The sequence below is a fragment of the Pinus tabuliformis genome, chromosome 4_2, assembly GCF_031772625.1.
Source record: "Pinus tabuliformis cultivar Carrire ecotype Pingquan chromosome 4_2, CPIR1, whole genome shotgun sequence".
NCBI lineage: Eukaryota > Viridiplantae > Streptophyta > Pinopsida > Pinales > Pinaceae > Pinus > Pinus tabuliformis.
The window spans coordinates 203126634-203148864 of NC_142304.1; the positions used below are offsets into that span (position 1 = coordinate 203126634).

The 22231-nt window shown below is 36.8% G+C and overlaps 1 protein-coding gene across 1 annotated transcript; it reads left to right on the plus strand.

The window, feature by feature from the left end:
- The first annotated feature begins 13482 nt into the window (after window positions 1–13482).
- Window positions 13483–18863, plus strand: LOC149168825 (subtilisin-like protease SBT2.5). Its single transcript, XM_089426972.1, has 10 exons — window positions 13483–13680; window positions 13757–13901; window positions 13992–14419; window positions 15167–15262; window positions 15355–15424; window positions 16076–16358; window positions 16652–16983; window positions 17076–17343; window positions 17765–18058; window positions 18142–18863. The coding sequence occupies exons 1-10, from the start codon at window positions 13505–13507 to the stop codon at window positions 18561–18563; spliced, it is 2514 nt and encodes an 837-aa protein (XP_089283098.1). The 5' UTR covers window positions 13483–13504; the 3' UTR covers window positions 18564–18863.
- Window positions 18864–22231: the final 3368 nt, after the last annotated feature.

The window sequence follows — 22231 nt, forward strand, 5'->3', positions numbered from 1 at the left end:
AAGCTAAAATGTTTAACATACATTAAATTACAACATCCATTTTTACTCTTGATTGGATCAAATATTTTTTTCACTCTATGCTAGTTTGCATATCACGATATTTGATACCTCTCGGGGGTTAGTAGATCCAGAGTAAAGATGGATCTATGCTGGTTTAATTCCCCAATTTAAACAGGCTACATTCCAGGTGAATACCATGGGTCAATACCATGTGCCATTTTGGTGAATACCATGGGTCAATACCATGTGCCATTTTTATTTTTATTAATACTAATATTAGGGTTAATAATTTTTTTTTGCATGGTATTAATAACAATCTATTCCATGGTATTTGTCCATAGTATTTTGCCCATAGGTTTCACCTAGATATAACGCATTTTTTGAGTGTTCGTAAATATAAGGTGACTTATGGATTAAATATAAAAAAATGTTTTATTTGTTTACCATACCTCTCGTTTATTTATATTTTTATTAATTTACCATACCTCTTTTACAAGTATGGTATTTGGCCCATAGGATTCACTTAAATAAAACCTCTTTCTTGAGCCTTCATAAATAGAATAGAACGAGGGTTATGGACTAAATATAAAAAGAGGTTTTATTTATTTACCATGCATCTAGTTTATTTATATTTTTATTTATTTACCATACCTTTTGAGTAAGTATAAAAAGACGTTTTATTTATTTACCATACTTCCGCTTTACTTATATTTTTATTTGTTTACACCCTTGCATGCATATAAGGTGACTTATGGAGTAAATATAAAAATATTTTATTTATTTACCATACCTCTCATTTATTTATATTTTTATTAATTTACCATACCTCTCATTTATTTATATTTTTATTAATTTACCATACCTATTTTATAAATATGGTATTTGGGCCTTTGGCCCATAAGATTCACTTAAATAAAACCTATTCTTGAAAATGAGCGAATGGATTCACTTAAATAAAACCTATTCTTGAAAATGGGCGAATGGAAGGTTGTAACTCCTAATTTCAAGGGCTAAATTTACCTTTTTTACTCTCTCCCTTAAAATAAGGTGGGCTATTTGAGGTGATTTGTAAAAATGTACTATGATACAAAATATTTGCCCACTAAAAATTTAAAACCCCTTAATTTCGCCAAAGGGCGAACATTCGCCCCTAAAATTTTCTATGATGTCAAGCCTCGTGTCTTCTAAGAAGGTGACCTAATCTTGCTTTATGATCAGGATTCTGACAAATTAGGAGCAGGTAAATTCGAACCATTATGGATGGGTCCTTACATTGTTAAACAAGTATTGACAAAAGGAGCCTACGAGCTAGTCGACTATGATGGGATTCCACTGTCACAACCCCGAAACGGGTTGTATCTTAAACGTTACTATGCTTGATTAAGTGTAGTAAACCCATTGTACATATGCTTTTATTGCATTTTTCAGTATTTTCTTTTTAGAGTTGTCATTTTGGTTAGGTAATCCACTTCACATTTGTTGTAGATGTCAGACTTTTTGGAACCGTTTGTTGAATATGTCGATGGAGCTAGTCGTAGTACACAGAACCAATCTTCTATGGCCTGGGCCATTTTCACTCTGAGCAGCAAGTTAGTGAGTTTCAGCGGGATATTTATTGGTCGATTGATGAACAACATCGCTGAGTATAGCACGTTGATTGAACTTTTCTCTGATGCCATTTCACATGGCATATACCGACTCATTGTCAGGCTAGATTCACAACTCGTCATTCTACAGCTTACTAGCGTTTATTCCATTCAGAACCCAGCTATTTATCCCATGTTCCTAAGAGTTAGGATTTTGGAAAGGCATTTTGATTCCATTCAGTATCAACACATTTCCAGAAACTTAAACACATTGACTGATTCATTAGAAAACTATGTGTTAAATAGACATTTGCAGCATTTGTAAAGAAATATTTCACATCAACATTTGCATTAGGATTTCATCACTTAATAAAACTCCAAAAATAAAAAGTAGATGGCTATTTATAGTTTTTACAAAATGTTTTGTGTCCAAGAAAAAATCGGTCATCTGTCCAAGAAACTCAAAATGAATGTAGAAAAGCATCCTAGACTAGTGATGCTGGTGATAACATGTCACTGCCTATGTTATCATGTGTAGGAGTCTAGTCCAAAAACTCGGTACGCCAGTAGTATGGTGCTGTAACCTCAAAGGTAACTCATCGGTCCTGACATCCTGAATGCTGAGAGTGAGGCCCTCGATCTGATCCTGCAACACTGCCAGGGTCTCCGATATGTCCAGATCTAAAAGGACGGCCCTCCCTACAGCCTCTCCTACTGGAGCGTCATCTGTGGGCGTGCTACTGGTCACACTGGCCCAATATCTGCACACACATATAATTTTTTTTAGTCTTAGTAACATCAAAAGCACAAAAACATTATAAAACTGAAAAACAAAGATGTGGTCGAATCATTTTACCTATAGCACTCCACTGCTCACCAGCTAGTAATGCCAAATCTGGGTTGCCTCGGAAATCCATCCCGACATATGGATACTCCACAAATACCATCTCCTAGCAGTTGAACCACTCAAAAAAGGCATCAGAGAAGGAGATCTGTGACTGGCCAGCATGTCTGGCCATAAGATCCACCCATCTCTGCATTTGTGGTTCCTTCAGTGCTGGCAATCCGAGTGAAATGTTTTGAGGCTGCATCAGTGGAATTCTCTCCAAATAAAAAGCAGTCAATATGGATCTGTAACCAAAGTTCTTGGTGCTTCCATTCTTCACTTTGGACAGTTGTTCTTTTATGACAGGAAGTATTACCTCACACCAGTTGAACACCTTTGGTTCCAAGCATTCCAGGACGTACTGCATGTAAGATCTGTTCGCTAAATGTATGGCCACACTACCAGCCAATCTAACAAAAGTAAAGAAAATTGTCCTCAAAGTTCGATTAGTGACATCATAGATGTTAATCTTACCATCTCTACTAGGCTGAGATCCATCCTTGCAGAACTGACGAATGTAATCTTTCACAGATTCGCCCCCACGAGAAAATCCTGATAGTGAAAGAGGGGCACCACACCTCGACAACCCCGTCAGAAAGTAAATATCCTCGACCATGAGAGGATATATTTACCTTTGATCTGGAATACCTGGTCAATAGGATCCCAAGCATTGAGAAAATATTGCGACAAACTGATCTGTTGTCTCATGCTGGATATGCGGAAGAACTTTAGCAAGCCACAGTTTCTTAATGCATCCACTGTGCCTTGGTCATGTAAAGCAATCATATCCTCCTCTTCATGTTCTCGTTCATGCCATGTAACAACCATCTTGATCCAACAAACATCTGAAATGCAGACAAAAGATGAGTTAGGATCAAAATTTGAGCAAAAATAGGCTACAAATTGATGAAAAAACACTGTGTAAAGTTGTCATTCTATGCCCATCGCACCCTGCCTTTGAGCAAGGTGAGATTCATATTGACTGACTAGTGTACAACTTAGTATGCATTGCACCTTTCGATATAAGCTAGGTGCGATGATTGGGGAACGAAATCTTCAAACCCCAGGGGCCCAGAAAAGTGGAAAAACTAGCTCAGAATCAAGAAAAGATGGAATGAGAATGAAGAGCTCAAGGATAGCTCCTACCTGGTCCTAACGGCGCAGAAAATGGTCCACAGGATCTCCCAAAATTGACTAGTGAAATTTGAGTGGGAAAACCACTCCAGAGCTCCAAAATCCCAACTTTGAAATGAAATGATGAAAGTGAAAGGTAAAAGTACTTTTTATATTTACTATTCACGTACTTCAAGTAAAATGTTAGTTTTAATTCATTTTTTGTCCATATATATGTATTTCTAATCCATTTGATGGAATTTTGAGTAGGTTGAACGACTGACGAAAGGAACTGATGTGCTAAATAGTGAATTGAACATCTTTGACCACCGACTTCAAGCATAGTTTTTCGTTTCAAGCTTGTGTAAAAATGAAACCGAATCCAAGAATAGTTTCCCCATGGTTCGAGCTTGTCAAAAAATGAACCCATTTACAAATAAATAACCTTTATGACTTCCCATCTATCAGCCTTTTGAGCCTTGGTTGCATACCTCCCATCACTTCCATCCCTTTGGCTGATCATACTCTCTCACTTGGTTGTTTTACACTTTTGAGGAATAGTTGCAATGAGTGGTCTGATTAGCCAACCTCTTCACAAAATTCAGCATGTTTTGAGATGTTCCAAATTCACCGAAACCAGTTTCTACCCTAGACACCACTCGTTCCTCAAAATCGAGTCTCCTTTAAACCCTTTTCAGACTCGTTAAATATGAAAAGATTGTCGAGCGCCGGCCTTTCCAACTCATTAAAGTGATTGGAAAAGTCAAAGTCATCTCTCCTGTATTATTTTATACTTTTTCTGACCTGAAGGATTATCTTACGAAAAAGTCGAGCACTTGTCTTTTTCAACTCCTTAAAGTGATTGGAAAAGTCATCCCTTTTGTATTATTTTATCCTTTTTCAGACCTGAGGGATTATTTTACGAAAAAGAACTTTTGGAGTTTTCTTTTCATCCCTTTTCAAACTCTCTAAACATGAAAAGGACCGATTTATCCTTCTCGTTAAACTCGTTAAAACAATAGCGACAAACTTGTCCATTCTAGACGAGACTGAGTTTCACTATCACTAGACTCATTAAAACATAGTGACAGGTTTGCCTAAAGGGCAAATTATAGAACAAGCATATGTTATCCTCCTCAAGCTTGACAAAAATAAAGAGGTACTGGTCAGTAATGACTGGGGAAAAAGGGAAGAGACTTGAAGAACTTATGGTAGCAGGTCACTCTTGAACATGACACTTTCACTTCATCTCCATTATTGAGTTGGGTTGGGTTATTCCGTTCACCAGTCATCTCACCATTGGTCTTTCATACCATCCATCTTTTGGGATTAACGCTAACAATTCATCTCAGTGTCGCCGACATGTTCAAGAGAAGTCATTTAGTTGAGAAACCACCATCTAGTTAATGTCTCATCCACTACAATACCTCCAACCTTCATTTTTTCATGACCGCCATTCTTGAACCTTGTGCCATCAGCTCATTTTCACCTCCAGAAATCATTTGCTTCATTTCGTGTCATAGATGTGGGATACATTAAGGCCCTCCTACAACGAGTCAATTCTTGTCGACATCAGCTCATTATCCTAGAAGTTGACTTAGAAGCACCCCTTTCAATGCTTTGAAGCTTGCATACATCAATGGCAAGTTTCTCACTTCCAGCGACAGGTTGACATCAATGGCCTTCGACCGAAAGATTTTTGTGTGGTTTTCGACATCGGATCATATATTCACACCACGTGAATTGTATGTAGTACCTTGAGGGTCATTATCATTATCAGTGATTCCTCTCGCGTTTGTTAATAGCTCACATTATTGGCTGGGAATCAGGTGATGTATTTCCATGTTCGACTTCAGAACATCTCTTCACATGGATTGACTTGTACATTGAGCGAAGATTGGATGAGTTTGAAGACCTTGGATCTAGTTTCATCCATCCGGTCTGTGATATATTCAGGATATTAAAAAAAACATCAAATGTACAAAGGTGCTACACATATGGTCATCCGAACCATGGATGATGACTCTACATCTGAAGAATCACCAGTATGCATCTACAGACAACTATCTGATCTATGTACATGAAATGAATTTATAAAGTTGAGCATGGGAATGCCTACCTCAGCTAGATCATGAAATTTATATTATGATGATATATTGTATTGTAACTTATGTAGGTCACCTTCCAGCTCGAAACCTCAGATCCTCATGATAAAGCATTTCACCCGACATCAATATTTACGACTTCATGCTTTAGGGGGCAAATGTTATAGACATATTTGGGCACATAAACCCCAAACTTATATGTCGATAAACTAGGGCTCATCAACCCCTAAAAGATTTGTTTCATATCCTAAAAGAGCTTAGTCGTCTAATTACATCATTCCCCAAAAGCTCCATCTAAGAAACCATCAAGAAATTGCTTAAACTGAACCATACTGACTACTCCACTGGCAAAGTGCGATCCACTGAGTGGTACACTGCCAGGGTGCGATGCATACTGTTTGGGACTTCTATAGGGTGCGATGGGTGAGGATGGACAAATGTCCGAGACAGTTTGCTAGGTGGTTACTCATGGAATCTTCTAGAAACTTATCCTATGCCACTTGCCTCTCTGAATTCGCCCAGGGATGAGTAAGAGATCCAAGAAATCTCCAATTGGAACCAATTTTAACAAGTGGAATGACACTAATCAAAGCCCCATGGATGACTCACACCCTTGCACACATCTATAAATGGATCCCTCATCTAATAGATCTAGAGGCTGGAATATTGTGACTTGCAAGGAAGTGTTGATAGTTTGTAATTGAGGAAAGAGCATTATATTGTTGGTGTGAACTTGCTATTTCATGAGGTGAAGAGGGATTGATGCTGGGAGGATGATGTTGGATCAAACAACTGGGTTGTAATTCTCCCTTCTATTAATAAAGTTCTTCAAGCTTTCTTCCATATGATTGTTCATTTGTGAAGACTATCATTTGTTCATTATATATCTAATTCTGTAATGTTTATGTTGCAATAAATCATGATGCTTTGACGGTTCGTTGTTGCTGTATTTGTGCAGGTACTCTCCAAGCGGGTTAAGTACGAGGAGGAGTTGCAAGCTCTGTCAAGGGGGAGTGAGATCAAGCAAGGGATTAAGTAGAAGTTCCAGGTTGGTTCCATTACCTTTCTCTTATCTATTACACATAGAAGAAATCGGTGAATTTCTTTAAACTGTTGTTTCTAGGGTAGCTGCCAAACGTAGAGGGCTAGTCGTTCGACAAGACACTAGTTTTCCCAGAAACATAACCAAAATGTGAAACCAAACAAAACTCAACCTTTTCCAAACGAGAGTCTGCATTGTTGAGACAGAAACATAAATTTCAAACCATACACTTGAGGTCCTCCAAGAAGGAGAAAACATTACAATTATTTATCTTCTTTTCTCTAAACAAAAGATGCGGGAAGGTGGAGTTTTCTGATTAAGAGCCAAAGAACTAAGAAAATGCAATCTCCTCTTACGAAAGTGACCCAAATTTGGGAACCACTTAACACCCACACCAACCAGCTTAAATTCTAAAGCATATGGACGATCGCCACTTTCCAAATCCTCAAAGTACAAGATTTCACAATGAACCTCCAATGGCAAAAAATCAAAAGCAAAGGAAACTTAGTGATAAAAGAAGTGTTGTAAGGGATGAGACCTCCTGAATCCAACAAAATATTTGCCACCTCAACAGCTAGGCATACGTTGGCAAGGAGCCATAAAAACCTCGGACACTAGATAGAAGGAACAACCAGAGAAGGAACAACTCCCAATGAAAGAAAATGAAGGACAAGGATGGAGGCACTAATGACTAGATCTGAAGACGAGGAGGGAGGCACTAATGACCAGATATGAAGACATGAAGGTCATCACCAATGTACCATTGAACATGACCTTGTCCCAAAAGACTAAGAAACTCACTACACATCCAAAGTGACAACCCAATTCTCCACATACAACACTTGACAAAGAAAATATCATGAAAACCACAAAGCACCATGCCAAGAGACTGAGACAAGACCTCCAAATTGAAGACCCCAAAAAATATAAGTCGTTGAGTGGACATATAAACACAATGATGCGAGTTGATATGATAATTGAACCAATATGACCAAACAAATAACTCGGCATCAGAAAATGAGCAATTATAACAAAGTTAATAAATCCATAATACATATCCTAGAAACCAAATTGTCAACCTCTAGAACCAAAGAAAAGGATAATTCACTAAGGCGTAGAGAGAATGGCTCACCAAGCAAGGATCACTAACCAACATAGTGGCTCCACTTCCCAGTGTAGCGACACAACTATCAACCATCAAGCATGCCAACCCAAAGGAGCTTTGAGAACCCGAGGACGAGATAAAACCCACACTCTCAAACCCCTGATCATACTTTCTCACTTGGTTGTTTTACCCTTTTGAGGAATAGTTGCAATGAGTGGTCTGATTAGCCAGCCTCTTCACAAAATTCAGCATGTTTTGAGATGTTCCAAATTCATCGGAACCAGTTGCTACCCTAGACACCACTCGTTCCTCAAAATCGAGTCTCCTTTAAACCCTTTTCAGACTCGTTAAATATGAAAAGATTGTCGAGCGTCGGCCTTTCCAACTCGTTAAAGTGATTGGAAAAGTCATCTCTCCTGTATTATCTTATATTTTTTCGGACCCAAGGGATTATCTTACGAAAATTCGAGCGCTTGTCTTTTTCAGCTCCTTAAAGTGATTGGAAAAGTCATCCCTTTTGTATTATTTTATCCTTTTTCAGACCTAAGGGATTATTTTACGAAAAAGAACTTTTGGAGTTTTCTTTTCATCCCTTTTCAAACTCTCTAAACATGAAAAGGACCGAGTTATCCTTGTCGTTAAACTCGTTAAAACAATAGCAACAAACTTGTCCATTCTAGCCGAGACTGAGTTTCACTATCGCTAGACTCATTAAAACATAGCGACAGGTTTGCCCGAAGGGCAAATTATAGAAGAAGCATATGTTATTCTCCTCAAGATTGACAAAAATAAAGAGGTATTGGTCATCAATGACTGGGGAAAAAGGGAAGAAACTTGAAGAACTTATGGTAGCAGGTCACTTTTCAACATGACACTTTCACTTCATCTCCATTATTGAGTTGGGTTGGGTTATTCCGTTCACTAGTCATCTCACCATTGGTCTTTCATAACATCCATCTTTTGGGGTTAACGCTACCAATTCATCTCAGTGTCGCCGACATGTTCAAGAGAAGTCATTCAGTTGAGAAACCACCATCCAGTTAATGTCTCATCCACTGCAATACCTCCAACCTTCATTTTTTCATGACCACCATTCCTGAACCTTGTGTCGTCAACTCATTTTCACCTCCATAAATCATTTGCTTCGTTTTGTGTCGTAGATGTGGGATACATTAAGGCCCTCCTACGATGAGTCAATTCTTGTCAACTTCAACTCATTATCCAAGAAGTTGACTTAGAAGCACCCCTTTCAGTGCTTTGAAGCTTGCATACATCAATGGCAAGTTTCTCACTTCCAGCGATAGGTTGACATCGATGGCCTTCAATCGAAAGATTTTGTGTGGTATTCGACATCGGATCATATATTCACACCACGTGAATTGTACGTAGTACCTTGAGGGTCATTATCGTTATCGGTGATTCCTCTCGCGTTTGTTAACATCTCACATTATTGGCTGGTAATCAGGCAATGTATTTCCATGTTCGACTTCAGAACATCTCTTCACATGGATTGACTTGTACATCGAGCAAAGATTGAACGAGTTTGAAGGCCCCGGATCTAGTTTCATCCATCCGGGCTGCGATATATTCAGGACATAAAAAAAAAAAAAAAAAAACATCAAATGTACAAAGACGCTGCACAGATGGTCATCCAAACCATGGATGTTGACTCTACATCTGAAGAATCACCAGTCTACATCTACAGACGACTCTCTGATCTATGTATATGAAATGAATTTATAATGTTGAGCATGGGAATGCCTACCTCAGCTAGATCATGAAATTTATATTATGATGATATATTGTATTGTAACTTATGCAGGTCACCTTCCAGTTCGAAACCTCGGATCCTCATGATAAAGCATTTCACCCGACATCAATATTTACGACTTCATGCTTTAGGGGGCAACTGTTATAGACATATTTGGGCACATAAACCCCAAACTTATATGTCGATAAACTAGGGCTCATCAACCCCTAAAAGAGTTGTTTCATATCCTAAAAGAGCTTAGTTGTCTAATTACATCATTCCCCAAAATCTCCATTTGAGAAACCATCAAGAAATTGCCTAAACTGAACCATACTGACTACTCCACTGGCAAAGTGCGATGCATACTGAGTGGTACACTGCCAGGGTGCGATGCATACTGTTTGGGCCTTCTATAGGGTGCGATGGGCGAGGATGGACAAATGTCCGAGATAGTTTGCTAGGTGGTTACTCATGGAATCTTCTAGAAACTTATCCTATGCCACTTGCCTCTCTGAATTCGCCCAGGGATGAGTAAGAGATCCAAGAAATCTCCAAGTGGAACCAATTGTAACAAGTGGAATGACACTAATCAAAACCCCATGGATGACTCACGCCCTTGCACACATCTATAAATGGATCCCTCATCTAAGAGATCTAGAGGCTGGAATATTGTGACTTGCAAGGAAGTGCTAATAGTTTGTAATTGAGGAAAGAGCATTATATTGTTGGTGTGATCTTGCTATTTCATGAGGTGAAGAGGGATTGATGCTGGGAGGATGATGTTGGATCAAACAACTGGGTTGTAATTCTCCCTTCTATTAATAAAGTTCTTCAAGCTTTCTTCCATATGATTATTCATTTGTGAATGCTATCATTTGTTCATTATATATATCTAATTCTATAATGTTTATGTTGCAATAGATCACGATGCTTTGAAAGTTTGTTGTTGTTGTATTTGTGCAGGTACTCTCCAAGCGGGTTAAGTACGGTGAGGAGTTGCAAGCTCTGTCAAGGGGGAGTGAGATCAAGCAAGGGATTAAGCGGAAGTTCCAGGTTGGTTCCATTACCTTTCTCTTATCTATTACACCTAGAAGAAATCAGTGAATTACTTTAAACTGTTGTTTCTAGGGTAGCTGCCAAACCTAGAGGGCTATTCGTTCGACAAGACACTAGTTTTCCCAGAAAGATAACCAAAATGTGAAACCAAACAAAACTCAACCTTTTCCAAACGAGAGTCTACATTGTTGAGACCGAAACATAAATTTCAAACCATACACTTGAGGTCCTCCAAGAAGGAGAAAACATTATAATTATTTATCTTCTTTTCTCTAAACAAAAGAAGCGGGAAGGTGGAGGTTTTCTGATTAAGAGCCAAAGAACTAAGAAAATGCAGTCTCCTCTTATGAAAGTGACCCAAATTTTGGAACCACTTAACACCCACACCAACCAGCTTAAATTTTAAAGCATATGGACGATTGCCACTTTCCAAATCCTCAAAGTACAAGATTTCACAATGAACCTCCAATGGGAACAAATCAAAAGCAAAGGCAGCTTAGTGATAAAAGAAGTGTTGTAAGGGATGAGACCTCCTGAATCCAACAAAAGATTTGCCACCTCAACAGCTAGGCATATGTTGGCGAGGAACCATAAAAACCTCGGACACTAGACAGAAGGAACAACCATAGAAGGAACAAAACCTAATGAAAGAAAATGAAGGACAAGGATGGAGGCACTAATGACCAGATCTGAAGACAAGGAGGGAGGCACTAATGACCAGATATGAAGACATGAAGGTCATCACCAATGTACCATTGAACATGACCTTGTCCCAAAAGACTAAGAAACTCACTACACATCTAAAGTGACAACCCAATTCTCCACGTACAACACTTGACAAAGAAAATATCACGAAAACCACATAGCACCACGCCAAGAGACTAAGACAAGACCTCCAAATTGAAGACCCCAAAAAATATAAGTCGTTGAGTGGACATATAAACACAATGATGTGAGTTGATATGATAATTGAACCAATATGACCAAACAAATAACTCGACATCAGAAAATGATCAATTATAACGAAGTTAATAAAGCCATAATACATATCCTAGAAACCAAATTGTCATCCTCTAGAACCAAAGAAAAGGATAATTCACTAAGGCGTAGAGAGAATGGCTCACCAAGCAAGGATCGCTAACCAACACAATGGCTCCACTTCCCAGTGTAGCTACACAACTATCAACCATCAAGCATGCCAACGCAAAGGAGCTTTGAGAACTCGAGGACGAGATAAAATCCACACTCTCAAACCCCCGACACCACCTCCAACAAACATCTCTCCTACGAAAGAAAATCTTAAAACAATTAATGGCACACATACCTATGACCTTCGCATGAACTACCTACATCCACCATATCATGTCAATCAACCAAATAGTACACCAACACTCATCCCAAAAAGAAAGGCACACCCACTTGTACACCCCTATCATAAATTTGTATTGAAATTGTTGAAACATATTATGTACATAACTTTTCTAAAATATAATATACAAATAATAACTAAAAGATTATAATTATAATTCTCCATTTTAATACATGTAAAATCCTTAAAACACAACTAATTTAAATTTACATTAAAAAAATCTATTAATATATTTAACTATTTTTTATATTATAATAAAAATTTATGTTGTATTAGGTTTTAAAGTGAAATTCATGAAACATATATATATAATGGAATGTAGAATAGCCACTATTTAAATTACAAACATATGTCTATTATGTATCGTTAAAAATATTTATTTAAATTATAGACATGTGTGTTTTACAGTACTCTAATTTATTATTTTGATTTTTTAAAATACAATTAAAACATTATGATGACATTAGAATAATAACCATCCAATTAATTAACCATTAAAAATTTAAATTACTTATCTAAGTCAGAATAATTTTTATCATGTAGTTTCAATTTGTAATAAACTTGAAGTTTGAATTTAGCTTAACATTTGAATGTATTAAGGTTAGCTTTCATATATGTGTTATGGCTTATTTTAATATTAATATCTTAAACTAATATCATCGTTTTTTGAGATGTTAAAGTTTGAAGTTTGAATTGAGCTTAACATTGTATTATTGCTTATTTTAATATTAATATCTTAAACTAATATCATCGTTTTTTGAGATGTTAAAGTTCTCTAAACCAACAGATAGGAAAGAGTGTTCACATAATAGAGAGAGAACACTGTAAAAAAGTACCCACAAATCCTGAATTTTGCAACTAATGTAACCTTAAAAAATATACATATAATTCGAACTCTCTGGTGTGTTGGTTAGGAGTTACATGCAAGGGAGGATGGAAATTTCATTTCTCAGAGTGGTTTTGTCCTGCGGTCATTACAACATTTAACAGTGCACCAGCATAGAAATAATGAGGCTGAACATAAAATTTGGGCAAATTATGTCTGAATCAAAATGTTAGTTTTAAAATTTAAACAACCAATCCATCGAAAGAGGAAAATTGGGCTGGTTCATCATAAAATTACAAGATAGTTGAAGGAGGAGAGTCCACGCGACTGTTGTGATTAAAGGTTAAAGCGTGAGTATGGTTATGGCTGTGCGCGTGTTGTACTTGTATTATTAGGTGTCATGAGCACACCGAGCAGTTTGAGTTAACAGAAGAACAAATGATATATTATTCATGTTTCAATTGCTTTCATGAACGGCCTTGGCAGGTAGTTGCAAAGAACTGCACGCATTTTCTGCTTCTTGATTCTCAGCAGAATCAGCATGCATGCCACGCCACTGTCATTTCTTCCACTACTTGAAATCAAATTCAGCAGCTTATATTTGAAGTCCTCAACTGAACTCCCATTACTGAACCCACAGCCTGTATTGATTCATTAGTGACAACTATGCCTTCAAGATTAATTTTTGTGTTAATACAGGTTTTAGGGTTGTTTCTTGAACCCTTGAGAGGGGAGGTGTATGTTGTATTGATGAGAGATGAACCTGTGGTCTCTTACAAGGGTTCAATTCCAGGATATCCTGCTACTGGTTCGTTCTCAAGCATCAAGGTTGATGTCACCAGGTCTGTAATTTATGTGATCAATATTCTTCTAAAATGTGTTCCAAAATGATTATTTATAAATAATGTTGGTTGGCAGCCATTATGTAGAGTTATACCGGAACTATTTGATCAAAAGCCACGATATGGTACTCCAGAATACTCTCCAAAAGGGCACATACAGTAAATTGTATAGTTATCATCACCTTGTCAATGGTTTTGCTGTGGAGACTAATTCGGCTGAGGTAGGTAACTTTCTCATTTTTGGGTTTTGCCTGTTGCTGGTTATCTACTCTGTTTTGTACCACATTATTGAAAAAGGGATTTGGCTGTAGGCAGCAGAACGCTTGGCAGTGGCAGAAGGGGTAAGGGGCATTCAGAAAGACAGAAAGATTGAAAAACTGACCACCCACACCCCTGATTTCCTAGGTATTTCCTCTCATGTGTGGCCTCTACTCGGTGGTGCTCGGAACTCAGGGGAAGGAGTGGTGATTGGGATGATTGACAGTGGTATCGACCCCATTCATCCGAGCTTCTCCAACTCTCAGTTTAGTGAAGGAGCCCATTCCAGGGGACGCCATAATCCCAAGAACAGACACAGGAATTACACTGGTAAATGCGAGGTGGCCAAAGAATTCCCAAAAGGTTCTTGCAATGGGAAGATCATAGGTGCACAGCATTTTGATTTATCAATAAAAGCAGCAGGCCAATTCAATGTTACAGCAGATTCTGCTTCTCCTTTTGATACCGGTGGTCATGGAAGGTAACAATTTCAGGCCATCTTTATGCAGTTTGTTGTATCTCACCCTAATTCTATTGCAGATTTCAAAATATGCTGACAAACAAGAGGGTAATCAAAAAGTTGATTGTATGTGATTTTTGTAATGTTCAGGAATCTGTAATGGAGATAAAGATGACAATTTATCACAAAATAATAAATTAAATGCCAAGTAGAGAGAATAGATGTCCTTGGATTTGAGGGCATATTTTTTTTTATTTTTAATATGTATAAATTGCAGATTCTCGCATTTAGGGGTTCAATTTTGGACTGATCAGTTTTCTGCTGCTCTTCATGATTTAGCAATGTTTTTTATTTCTTTCTGTTGCATGTTTTCTACGATTTCTTTATCGCTTTGCTATGTGAACTGATGTATCACTACTGATTGAAGACTTGGTTTTTCCAACACTGTTTTTAAGTGAATTACCATATACAAGACCTATAAATTATGTAACAATTTTTATTAATGAAAGTTTATTAATTTTTTTCTTTCTAGAAAAGAAATTACAAATTCTAAAATATTCCATCAATCTAATAAATGGACACAAAACCAACTATTTCACTTCCGTCATGTCCCTTCAAATTTTGAAATATTCTAAAATTTAGAATGAATTACTCTTAAATATTTCAACCTGAACCGGTGCTTTGAACTTATGCAAAGATCAATTGTTTTTATCAATTGGAATTTTTATCACATATATGATTAATGTCTTCATCATTTTCAATGAATAGCCATACAGCCTCAACTGCCGCTGGAAATCATGGAGTTCCCGTGACTGTAAATGGTTTCAACTACGGATTTGCAAGTGGCATGGCACCTGGTGCTCGGTAAGAAAAATGGATACTTTTATTTTCCTTGGACACGGAATCTGCCGAGCTGGTGGATGACCATAATAACATGATCGTTGGTTTATTTACAGGATTGCGGTCTATAAAGCGATTTATTCCATGGGAGGATACTTGGCAGATGTGGTAGCTGCAATTGATCAGGTCAGGTTCATCTCATATGCTCATATATTGTATTATAGGACATTTGGCTTGGAATGCCAGGTCGCCCACATTTCTTATTTCAAAATGTGTTCTTTCACAGTTATTTCTCTGTTTTATAAAAAAAATTGTACTGGAAATGAAAGTTAGTTGTTTGAAGGTGAATGTTGTTGGAAATGTTTTGATTATAAATTTTGGAAATATTTTAGAAGAGTATTTCCAAAAAAAAAATTTAAAAGGTGAAATGTTAAAATTATATTTTTAATAATCCTTTGAAATTATATTTTTAATGATCTTTTGAGAATAATGAAATATTAATATTACATTTCTAATTTGTAATAAAATTACAAGCATGAAGAATAAGAAAATTAATATGAAAATGTGTTGTTCGAGAGTGAATGTTGAACTTAACCGAATTACAGATTTTGCAAATTTTCTAGCCCCAATAAATTAGACTTACTCCCAACTCATCAGTTGGACTAGACTTACTCCCAATTCATCAAAAGACTTCTGAAACGATGATATACTCAGATTACACTTCCAGTTTGTAACAAAATTGCTAGCATGGAGAATAGGAAAATTGTTTCTGATCGTTATCATTTGAGAAAAGATAATGTTAGGTTAGTGCATTATGACATTAAAATCATTCTGCAGGCAGTAGAGGACGGAGTAGACATACTGAGTCTGTCGATAGGTCCATCAAGTATCAGCTCGGATGTTTCAGCATTTTTGGATGTCCTGGACGTTGAACTCCTTTACGCGGTAAAAGCAGGTGTTTTCGTTGTTCAGGCAGGTGGCAATAACGGGCCCGTTGCCAGCAGTGTGCTGTCCTTCAGTCCATGGATCTCCACAGTCGCTGCTTCGCTCACAGACAGAACATATAACAACTTCGTTGAACTAGGCAATGGGCAAAAATATGCCGGGCTTGGTCTTTCTCGTAAGTTAACTAAATCAGTTCAGTTATTCCATAGCACAGATTTGCCAGAGTCTCTGCATTTGTCGTGCTTAATGTGTTGTTATTGTATTTATGTTTTGATAAAGGTTTTTAGGTTGAATTATTTGGTGAACAATTTGTTTCTTAACTGTAAATTCAAGTGTCTAGAAACATATTGTAAATGATCAATTTTTGATACTTATAAAATAATTGTATTTGGTATAAAAGTGAAGCCAATCTCCCAAAGAAACATCTAAATCTAACATGGACCATTAAAATTTTCTAATGTTAATCAGCTCCCACTAAAGGAGAATCAGTATATTACAGAATGGTGACTGCCATGGACGCCTTCGACAAGAACAGTTCTTACAGCGGAGTGAATACTTGCCAGTATCCGGAAGCCTTCATCAAGAACGTGGTTGAAGGAAACATTTTAATCTGCAGCTATACTATTGACTTCGACCTGGAAGTGGCCAGCATAGCGACTGTTTCAGACACTGCTCAGAAATTGGGTGCCGCAGGATTTGTGATGACAGTAGATCCCACTTTTGGATCGCTATCTTTTAGGAGCGGTCCTGTTATTTTTACAAGCCCTGGGACCATTGTCCTGGACGAGCAGTCTTCTTTGGTATGACTTCTTCCTTGAATAAATAAACCAAAGAAGCCTATGGTCAGATTTGTGATCAATTTAATTAATATGATTACATTAATGTGTTTCAGAACCTGTTGACGTATTACAGTAACAATACCAGGCGCGATGCAAGTGGCTCCGTCGTAGAATTTGGAGCAACAGCTAGAATTGGGGATGGGCGAGTTGCAGCATACAGTGGCGAGGGCCCAACGGTTGCTTCCTATTCTTCTAGAGGACCTGATCTCAACAATAAAGCTGGGCAATTTGCTGATGTCCTCAAACCAAATATAATGGCTCCCGGCCACCTTATATGGGCTGCTTGGAGCCCAACCAGCATTGATGACAAAGTCTTCCGAGGTAGTCCCAGATTGATTAAGATTAAATTCAGCTCACCCAAATTGCTTTTATCCTCTAAACATCTCTGTTCTTGGTCTGGAGCTTCACCCAAATTGTTTTTATCCACTAAACATCTCTGTTCTTGGTATGGAGCTTCTAAAACTCTGCAATCTTCCATTACCCAGCAAGGCCATAGAAGAAAAAAAAACATAGAAACAAAATCTTCCCGGCGTATATTGTAGATTTAGAGAATATTTCAAAATATAATATATAAAAGTGAATTCAATTGTTTTATCTTGATATTGTCCATCCCATTCCAAAATATTCCTCCAGTCCAAGAAATTACATAGATATCATAATTCTCTGGAAAATAATAAATTGCATACATAGTTAACTGTTACGGATATAATAACGAACTTAAGTTATCCATGATGAAAAACAGAGCAGAACTTCGCAATGGTCTCAGGCACCAGTATGGCGACACCCCATGTGGCAGGAGTCGCAGCGATGATCAAACAGAATCATCCGGATTGGAGTCCAGCTGCTATTTCTTCCGCTATGATGACGACTGCATCAACGGCAGATCGCTTTGGAAAACCGATTCTTGCACAGAGTCCGTGGGGAAATATATCTGCCCAGTTGGGGAATCTCGCCGGTGCCGCCACCCAGTTCGATTATGGTGCAGGTCTCATAAATCCTGCAAGGGCTATGGATCCGGGCCTCGTTTTTGATGCGGGTACTATTCCAAATCTTACTCCAAATTTATTATGAAAATCTATTTACAGGAGCATCCTTTCATAGTTGGAATTATTGATGCAGATTTTGATGATTATATGAGTTTCTTATGCTCTCTCCCTGGAGTGGACGATGCCTCTGTGCGTGAGGCAACAGGAATGGGATGCTCATCAAGAATGACTTGGTCCTCAGATCTGAATACTGCTTCAATCACAGTCGGGAATCTTATGGGCTCTAGGAAAGTGCATCGCGTGGTGAAGAATGTAGCTGCAGATTATTCAAAAGAGGTCTACGAGGCCAACATTACAGAGCCAGAGGGTGTGAAGGTCAAAGTAAAGCCTCGTAAATTCACCATACACAAGGGCTCATCTAAATCGTTATTGGTGACCTTAAAAGTGAAGGTGGCTATAGGCACATTTGTATTTGGAGAGATTGTGTTGACTAGTAACAGAGGCCACCTTGTTAGTATTCCTCTCGCTGTGTGTCCCACCTCTGTCATTGGGTGATAACAAGTGAACAACCAATCACTTAGCATGTATTCTGCCAATCCCAGATATTTGTTGGATGAGTGTGTTCATTAAGAAACATACTAAATTGAAAAGCTCTATCAATTTATCTTAACTGGACGCTGACCAGAATGGGCAGCAGTCAAAAATGAAAAAAATTGTATTGCAGCTCACTCTCATAATTATGTGTTCTGGTTCTGGCAAATATTTTTCTCTAGCTTCTAGAGAAATAGAGAGAAGAGGTTTTAACTCCAGAACCATGGATGAAAATCATTGTTCAGTTCATTGAAAGAAAAATGGGAAAGCGCTTTGTTCAGCTTTAAAGTAAAATGTCCTATGGACTCCCCATTCAGTATAGGGTATATTTTTCTATACCCGTTTCATCCTCTGTGTTTGTTTTGTTTCATTAAAAGAACCATTCCCTCTTCCCCATTCAGTATAGGGTATATTTTGCTATACCCGTTTCATCCTCTGTGTTTCTTTCATTAAAAAAAAAAACCATTCCCTCTTTGGGTTCCTTCTTTTGCTGGTGCATTGTCCACTCTTACCAACTTAATTTTGCTTTTGCAGCTTCTCTTATTTTGGAGATGTTAAAGTTTATTTTTTTACTTGATGTTAAAGTTTATTTTTTTTACTTTTATTAATTAATGATGAAGTTATGTGCCTTTAATAATATTTAACTTGTTTTGTAATTTTTATATTTAATTTGTAATGTTAGATTGCCCCTTTTTTAATGATATCTTTATATTCACTTTTATTACGAGGAGTTTTAGCAATTTAATTATTTTAATAAGGTTTTTTTGGAAAGTTAGTTTGGGGAGTTAGCATTAAATGATGTGACTAAAATGGTGTTGGGTTGTCTTTGAGTATCATTAATTGATTTTATTGAGAAAAAAAAAAGAAATAGAGTAATAATATAAAAATATAATATATAAAGAATTAAAAATAAATATTATTATTGAAAATGAGTGAAAAATATGAGTGAACAATAATTTGAATGGTGTAGATTTTTGAGAAATTATGTAGCTAGTAGTTTCATTGCTAAAAGGTATTTAAGAAGAGGTTCAAAACTACAATTTATTATAAATTTTGAAAAAAAAATATGTTTTATTCTAATCTGAAGTTATGGTGAAATGTGTATGTCCAGCAGGATGAAGTTGATCTTTACAAAAAAGAGGCTTGTTTGAAAAATTACTTTCATTTTTCCATTTTCTGTTTTCTTTAAATCTTCGGGAAAGCAATTTCTCATTGAGTCTTTGATGATGTTCATAACATTCAAGGATCATAAAAACTACACGGGAAGCCTAAAAATACATTGAAGTTCGAGGTCCAAATGTTGTTGATATTAGGACCATTTCTAAAATGACCACACACAAGTTCTCCACTCAATGAACCTATGACATATCCCATGTGTTTATTGGATATTAAAGAACAATTATAATTTTAGTAGATATTGATAAATACCTCTGAAAATCATTTTGTTAAACCACAACCCCCCTAGATATCCCCTATTTTTACCAAGTACCCCTTTTTATATTCCCCCAATACCTATGAACCCCCTTATACTTCACATTTCCCCTTTCCACCCCTAAGAAATCTACATTACATTCACTTTATTTTTCACAATTTTAAAACCTCTTTTATGAATGGTTGTGATAAGGTATTGGTAAACAAGTTGAAACTCCCATGTGACCATAGAGGGCCACCTACATCATTCTTTTCCCCTTGAGTAGTAATGACCCCCATTGCATCAAGGCTTTGTACCATATGGGTGAGATTCTATTGGATTTGGTTCCTAATAAAATGCCTACCCTCATTAAGAAGTTGCCCCATTTTGACAACTCAAAAGAGTTTTCTATTTTATTTGTAAGTGCTCTTCAACTTGATGTCATGATCTAGTCCATCTTGGTTTTTGAATGCAGTTTGGGTTGAGATGTCTAATATCTAAGTGCTTTGCCACCTCCAAGATGTCTAATAGGGACATGAAGTATGGTTGAAGTAATGCCTCATTAAAGACAAGGTGTAATAAGAAGAATGATGAAAGGTTAAATTTAAAATCATTCTCACCCACAACCTTATGGTGTAAGGCCTATATTAAAGTGATATAACACTCTTGTGAGTATCTCTTTTTCCAAATACAACAATATTTTTTCCCTGATTTAAAATTTGTTTCGAACCCAATGATCATTGTGTTGTTTCTTGTACTTGGTAGCGGCTTTTTACTAAATATCACGAACTTGTTCGGTGAGTTGCATTATCCAACATTTTTATTCCTTTCTTTGCATCACTATGAGCACAAGAGGACAATTCCTATGTTGATGTGATGGATAGAGATACATTAGTTTGGTCCAAACACTAGAACCTCATGCATACCAAAAAAGGGTCGTGATCAATAGAACTATGAAGAGTTATGTTCATGTTTTGTTAAACATAAGGAAGGATTTCATCCCATGTATGAGGATGATTGGATGTGTACATTTGAAGCACATATGCAATCATCAAGTCAACTACCTCTATTCATTCATTGATTGGTGATGGAAAGTAATTGCTTTGGTGAATTTGATGTCCATGATAGACTAAATACTAGATCCAAAGATATGATGATGCAAAGTTGCAAAGCAAAGTCCATGAGGGTGTCCAATAAAGGTGGTTGTAATCTAGCACCAACCTAAAACCCCTAGAATAGAGGACTCACTTGAGTTGTGTTTCTTAAATGTTTGTCATATGGGAAATAACAAAGTAAGAAAGAAACCTTAAGATGATTCATTCCCATTAATTAAGCCGATAGGTGTGTCTATTTTGGAATAGGACTTCTAGAGTTTTATTTGATTATAAATAATTATTAAGTGGATGGAAGAGATTTAACCTTGATGGAACTTCTACAAATATTTTTAGTAGTAGTGAGGATACAAGATTGAGATTTATCTCGAAGTTAGTAATTCCCTTTTTCTTTTCAATTTAATTTAAAAAATATCATATTCACAAGCATTGTCGAACACTATTATTGCTTAGTGTTTTTTTACCATATTTTTCTTGTTACATGATTTTTTAAAAACGTATATATGTTTAACTCATATATTATTCTTTTTATAAGAAATAATAATAATAATAATAATAATTAGTCAATGGGGATAGTTCAATTGGAAATCACCATGTTACGAAGTATTATGTAAATTGTAAGATTTAAGGTTCAAATCCCCTTGTGGGTACTTTCCCCACAAAAACAATAATAATAATGAAGTTACAAATTAGTTAATTTTTATAATTGAAAAAAAAAAATCTTAACAGATGTCATGAGATAAATATCTTGACATCTACTATGGATTGATATACACATTCACCAACCATTTAATTTATACATTTGTACTAATTCTAATTATGAATAAAAATTTACACCTGAACAGGGTGCAAAATAGTTGGAGACCCACTTGGGTTTGATTGATATGACAGAGAAAATAATTGTTTGGGATGGTGGGTGCTATCCCCACGCCCTCACACGCTTGTTTGCCTTGATAACATGAAGCGTCGCAAATCATGGCAGATCCACGACGTGAAGGTTGGTAATCTTCGTGGGAGCGGAGGTGGAGTTAAGAACATATGTTTGGCATATAAAATGGAGTTCTCAACTTCTTAGGGAGCATAAGTTTTTTGTCTACAAGTTCGTGGCA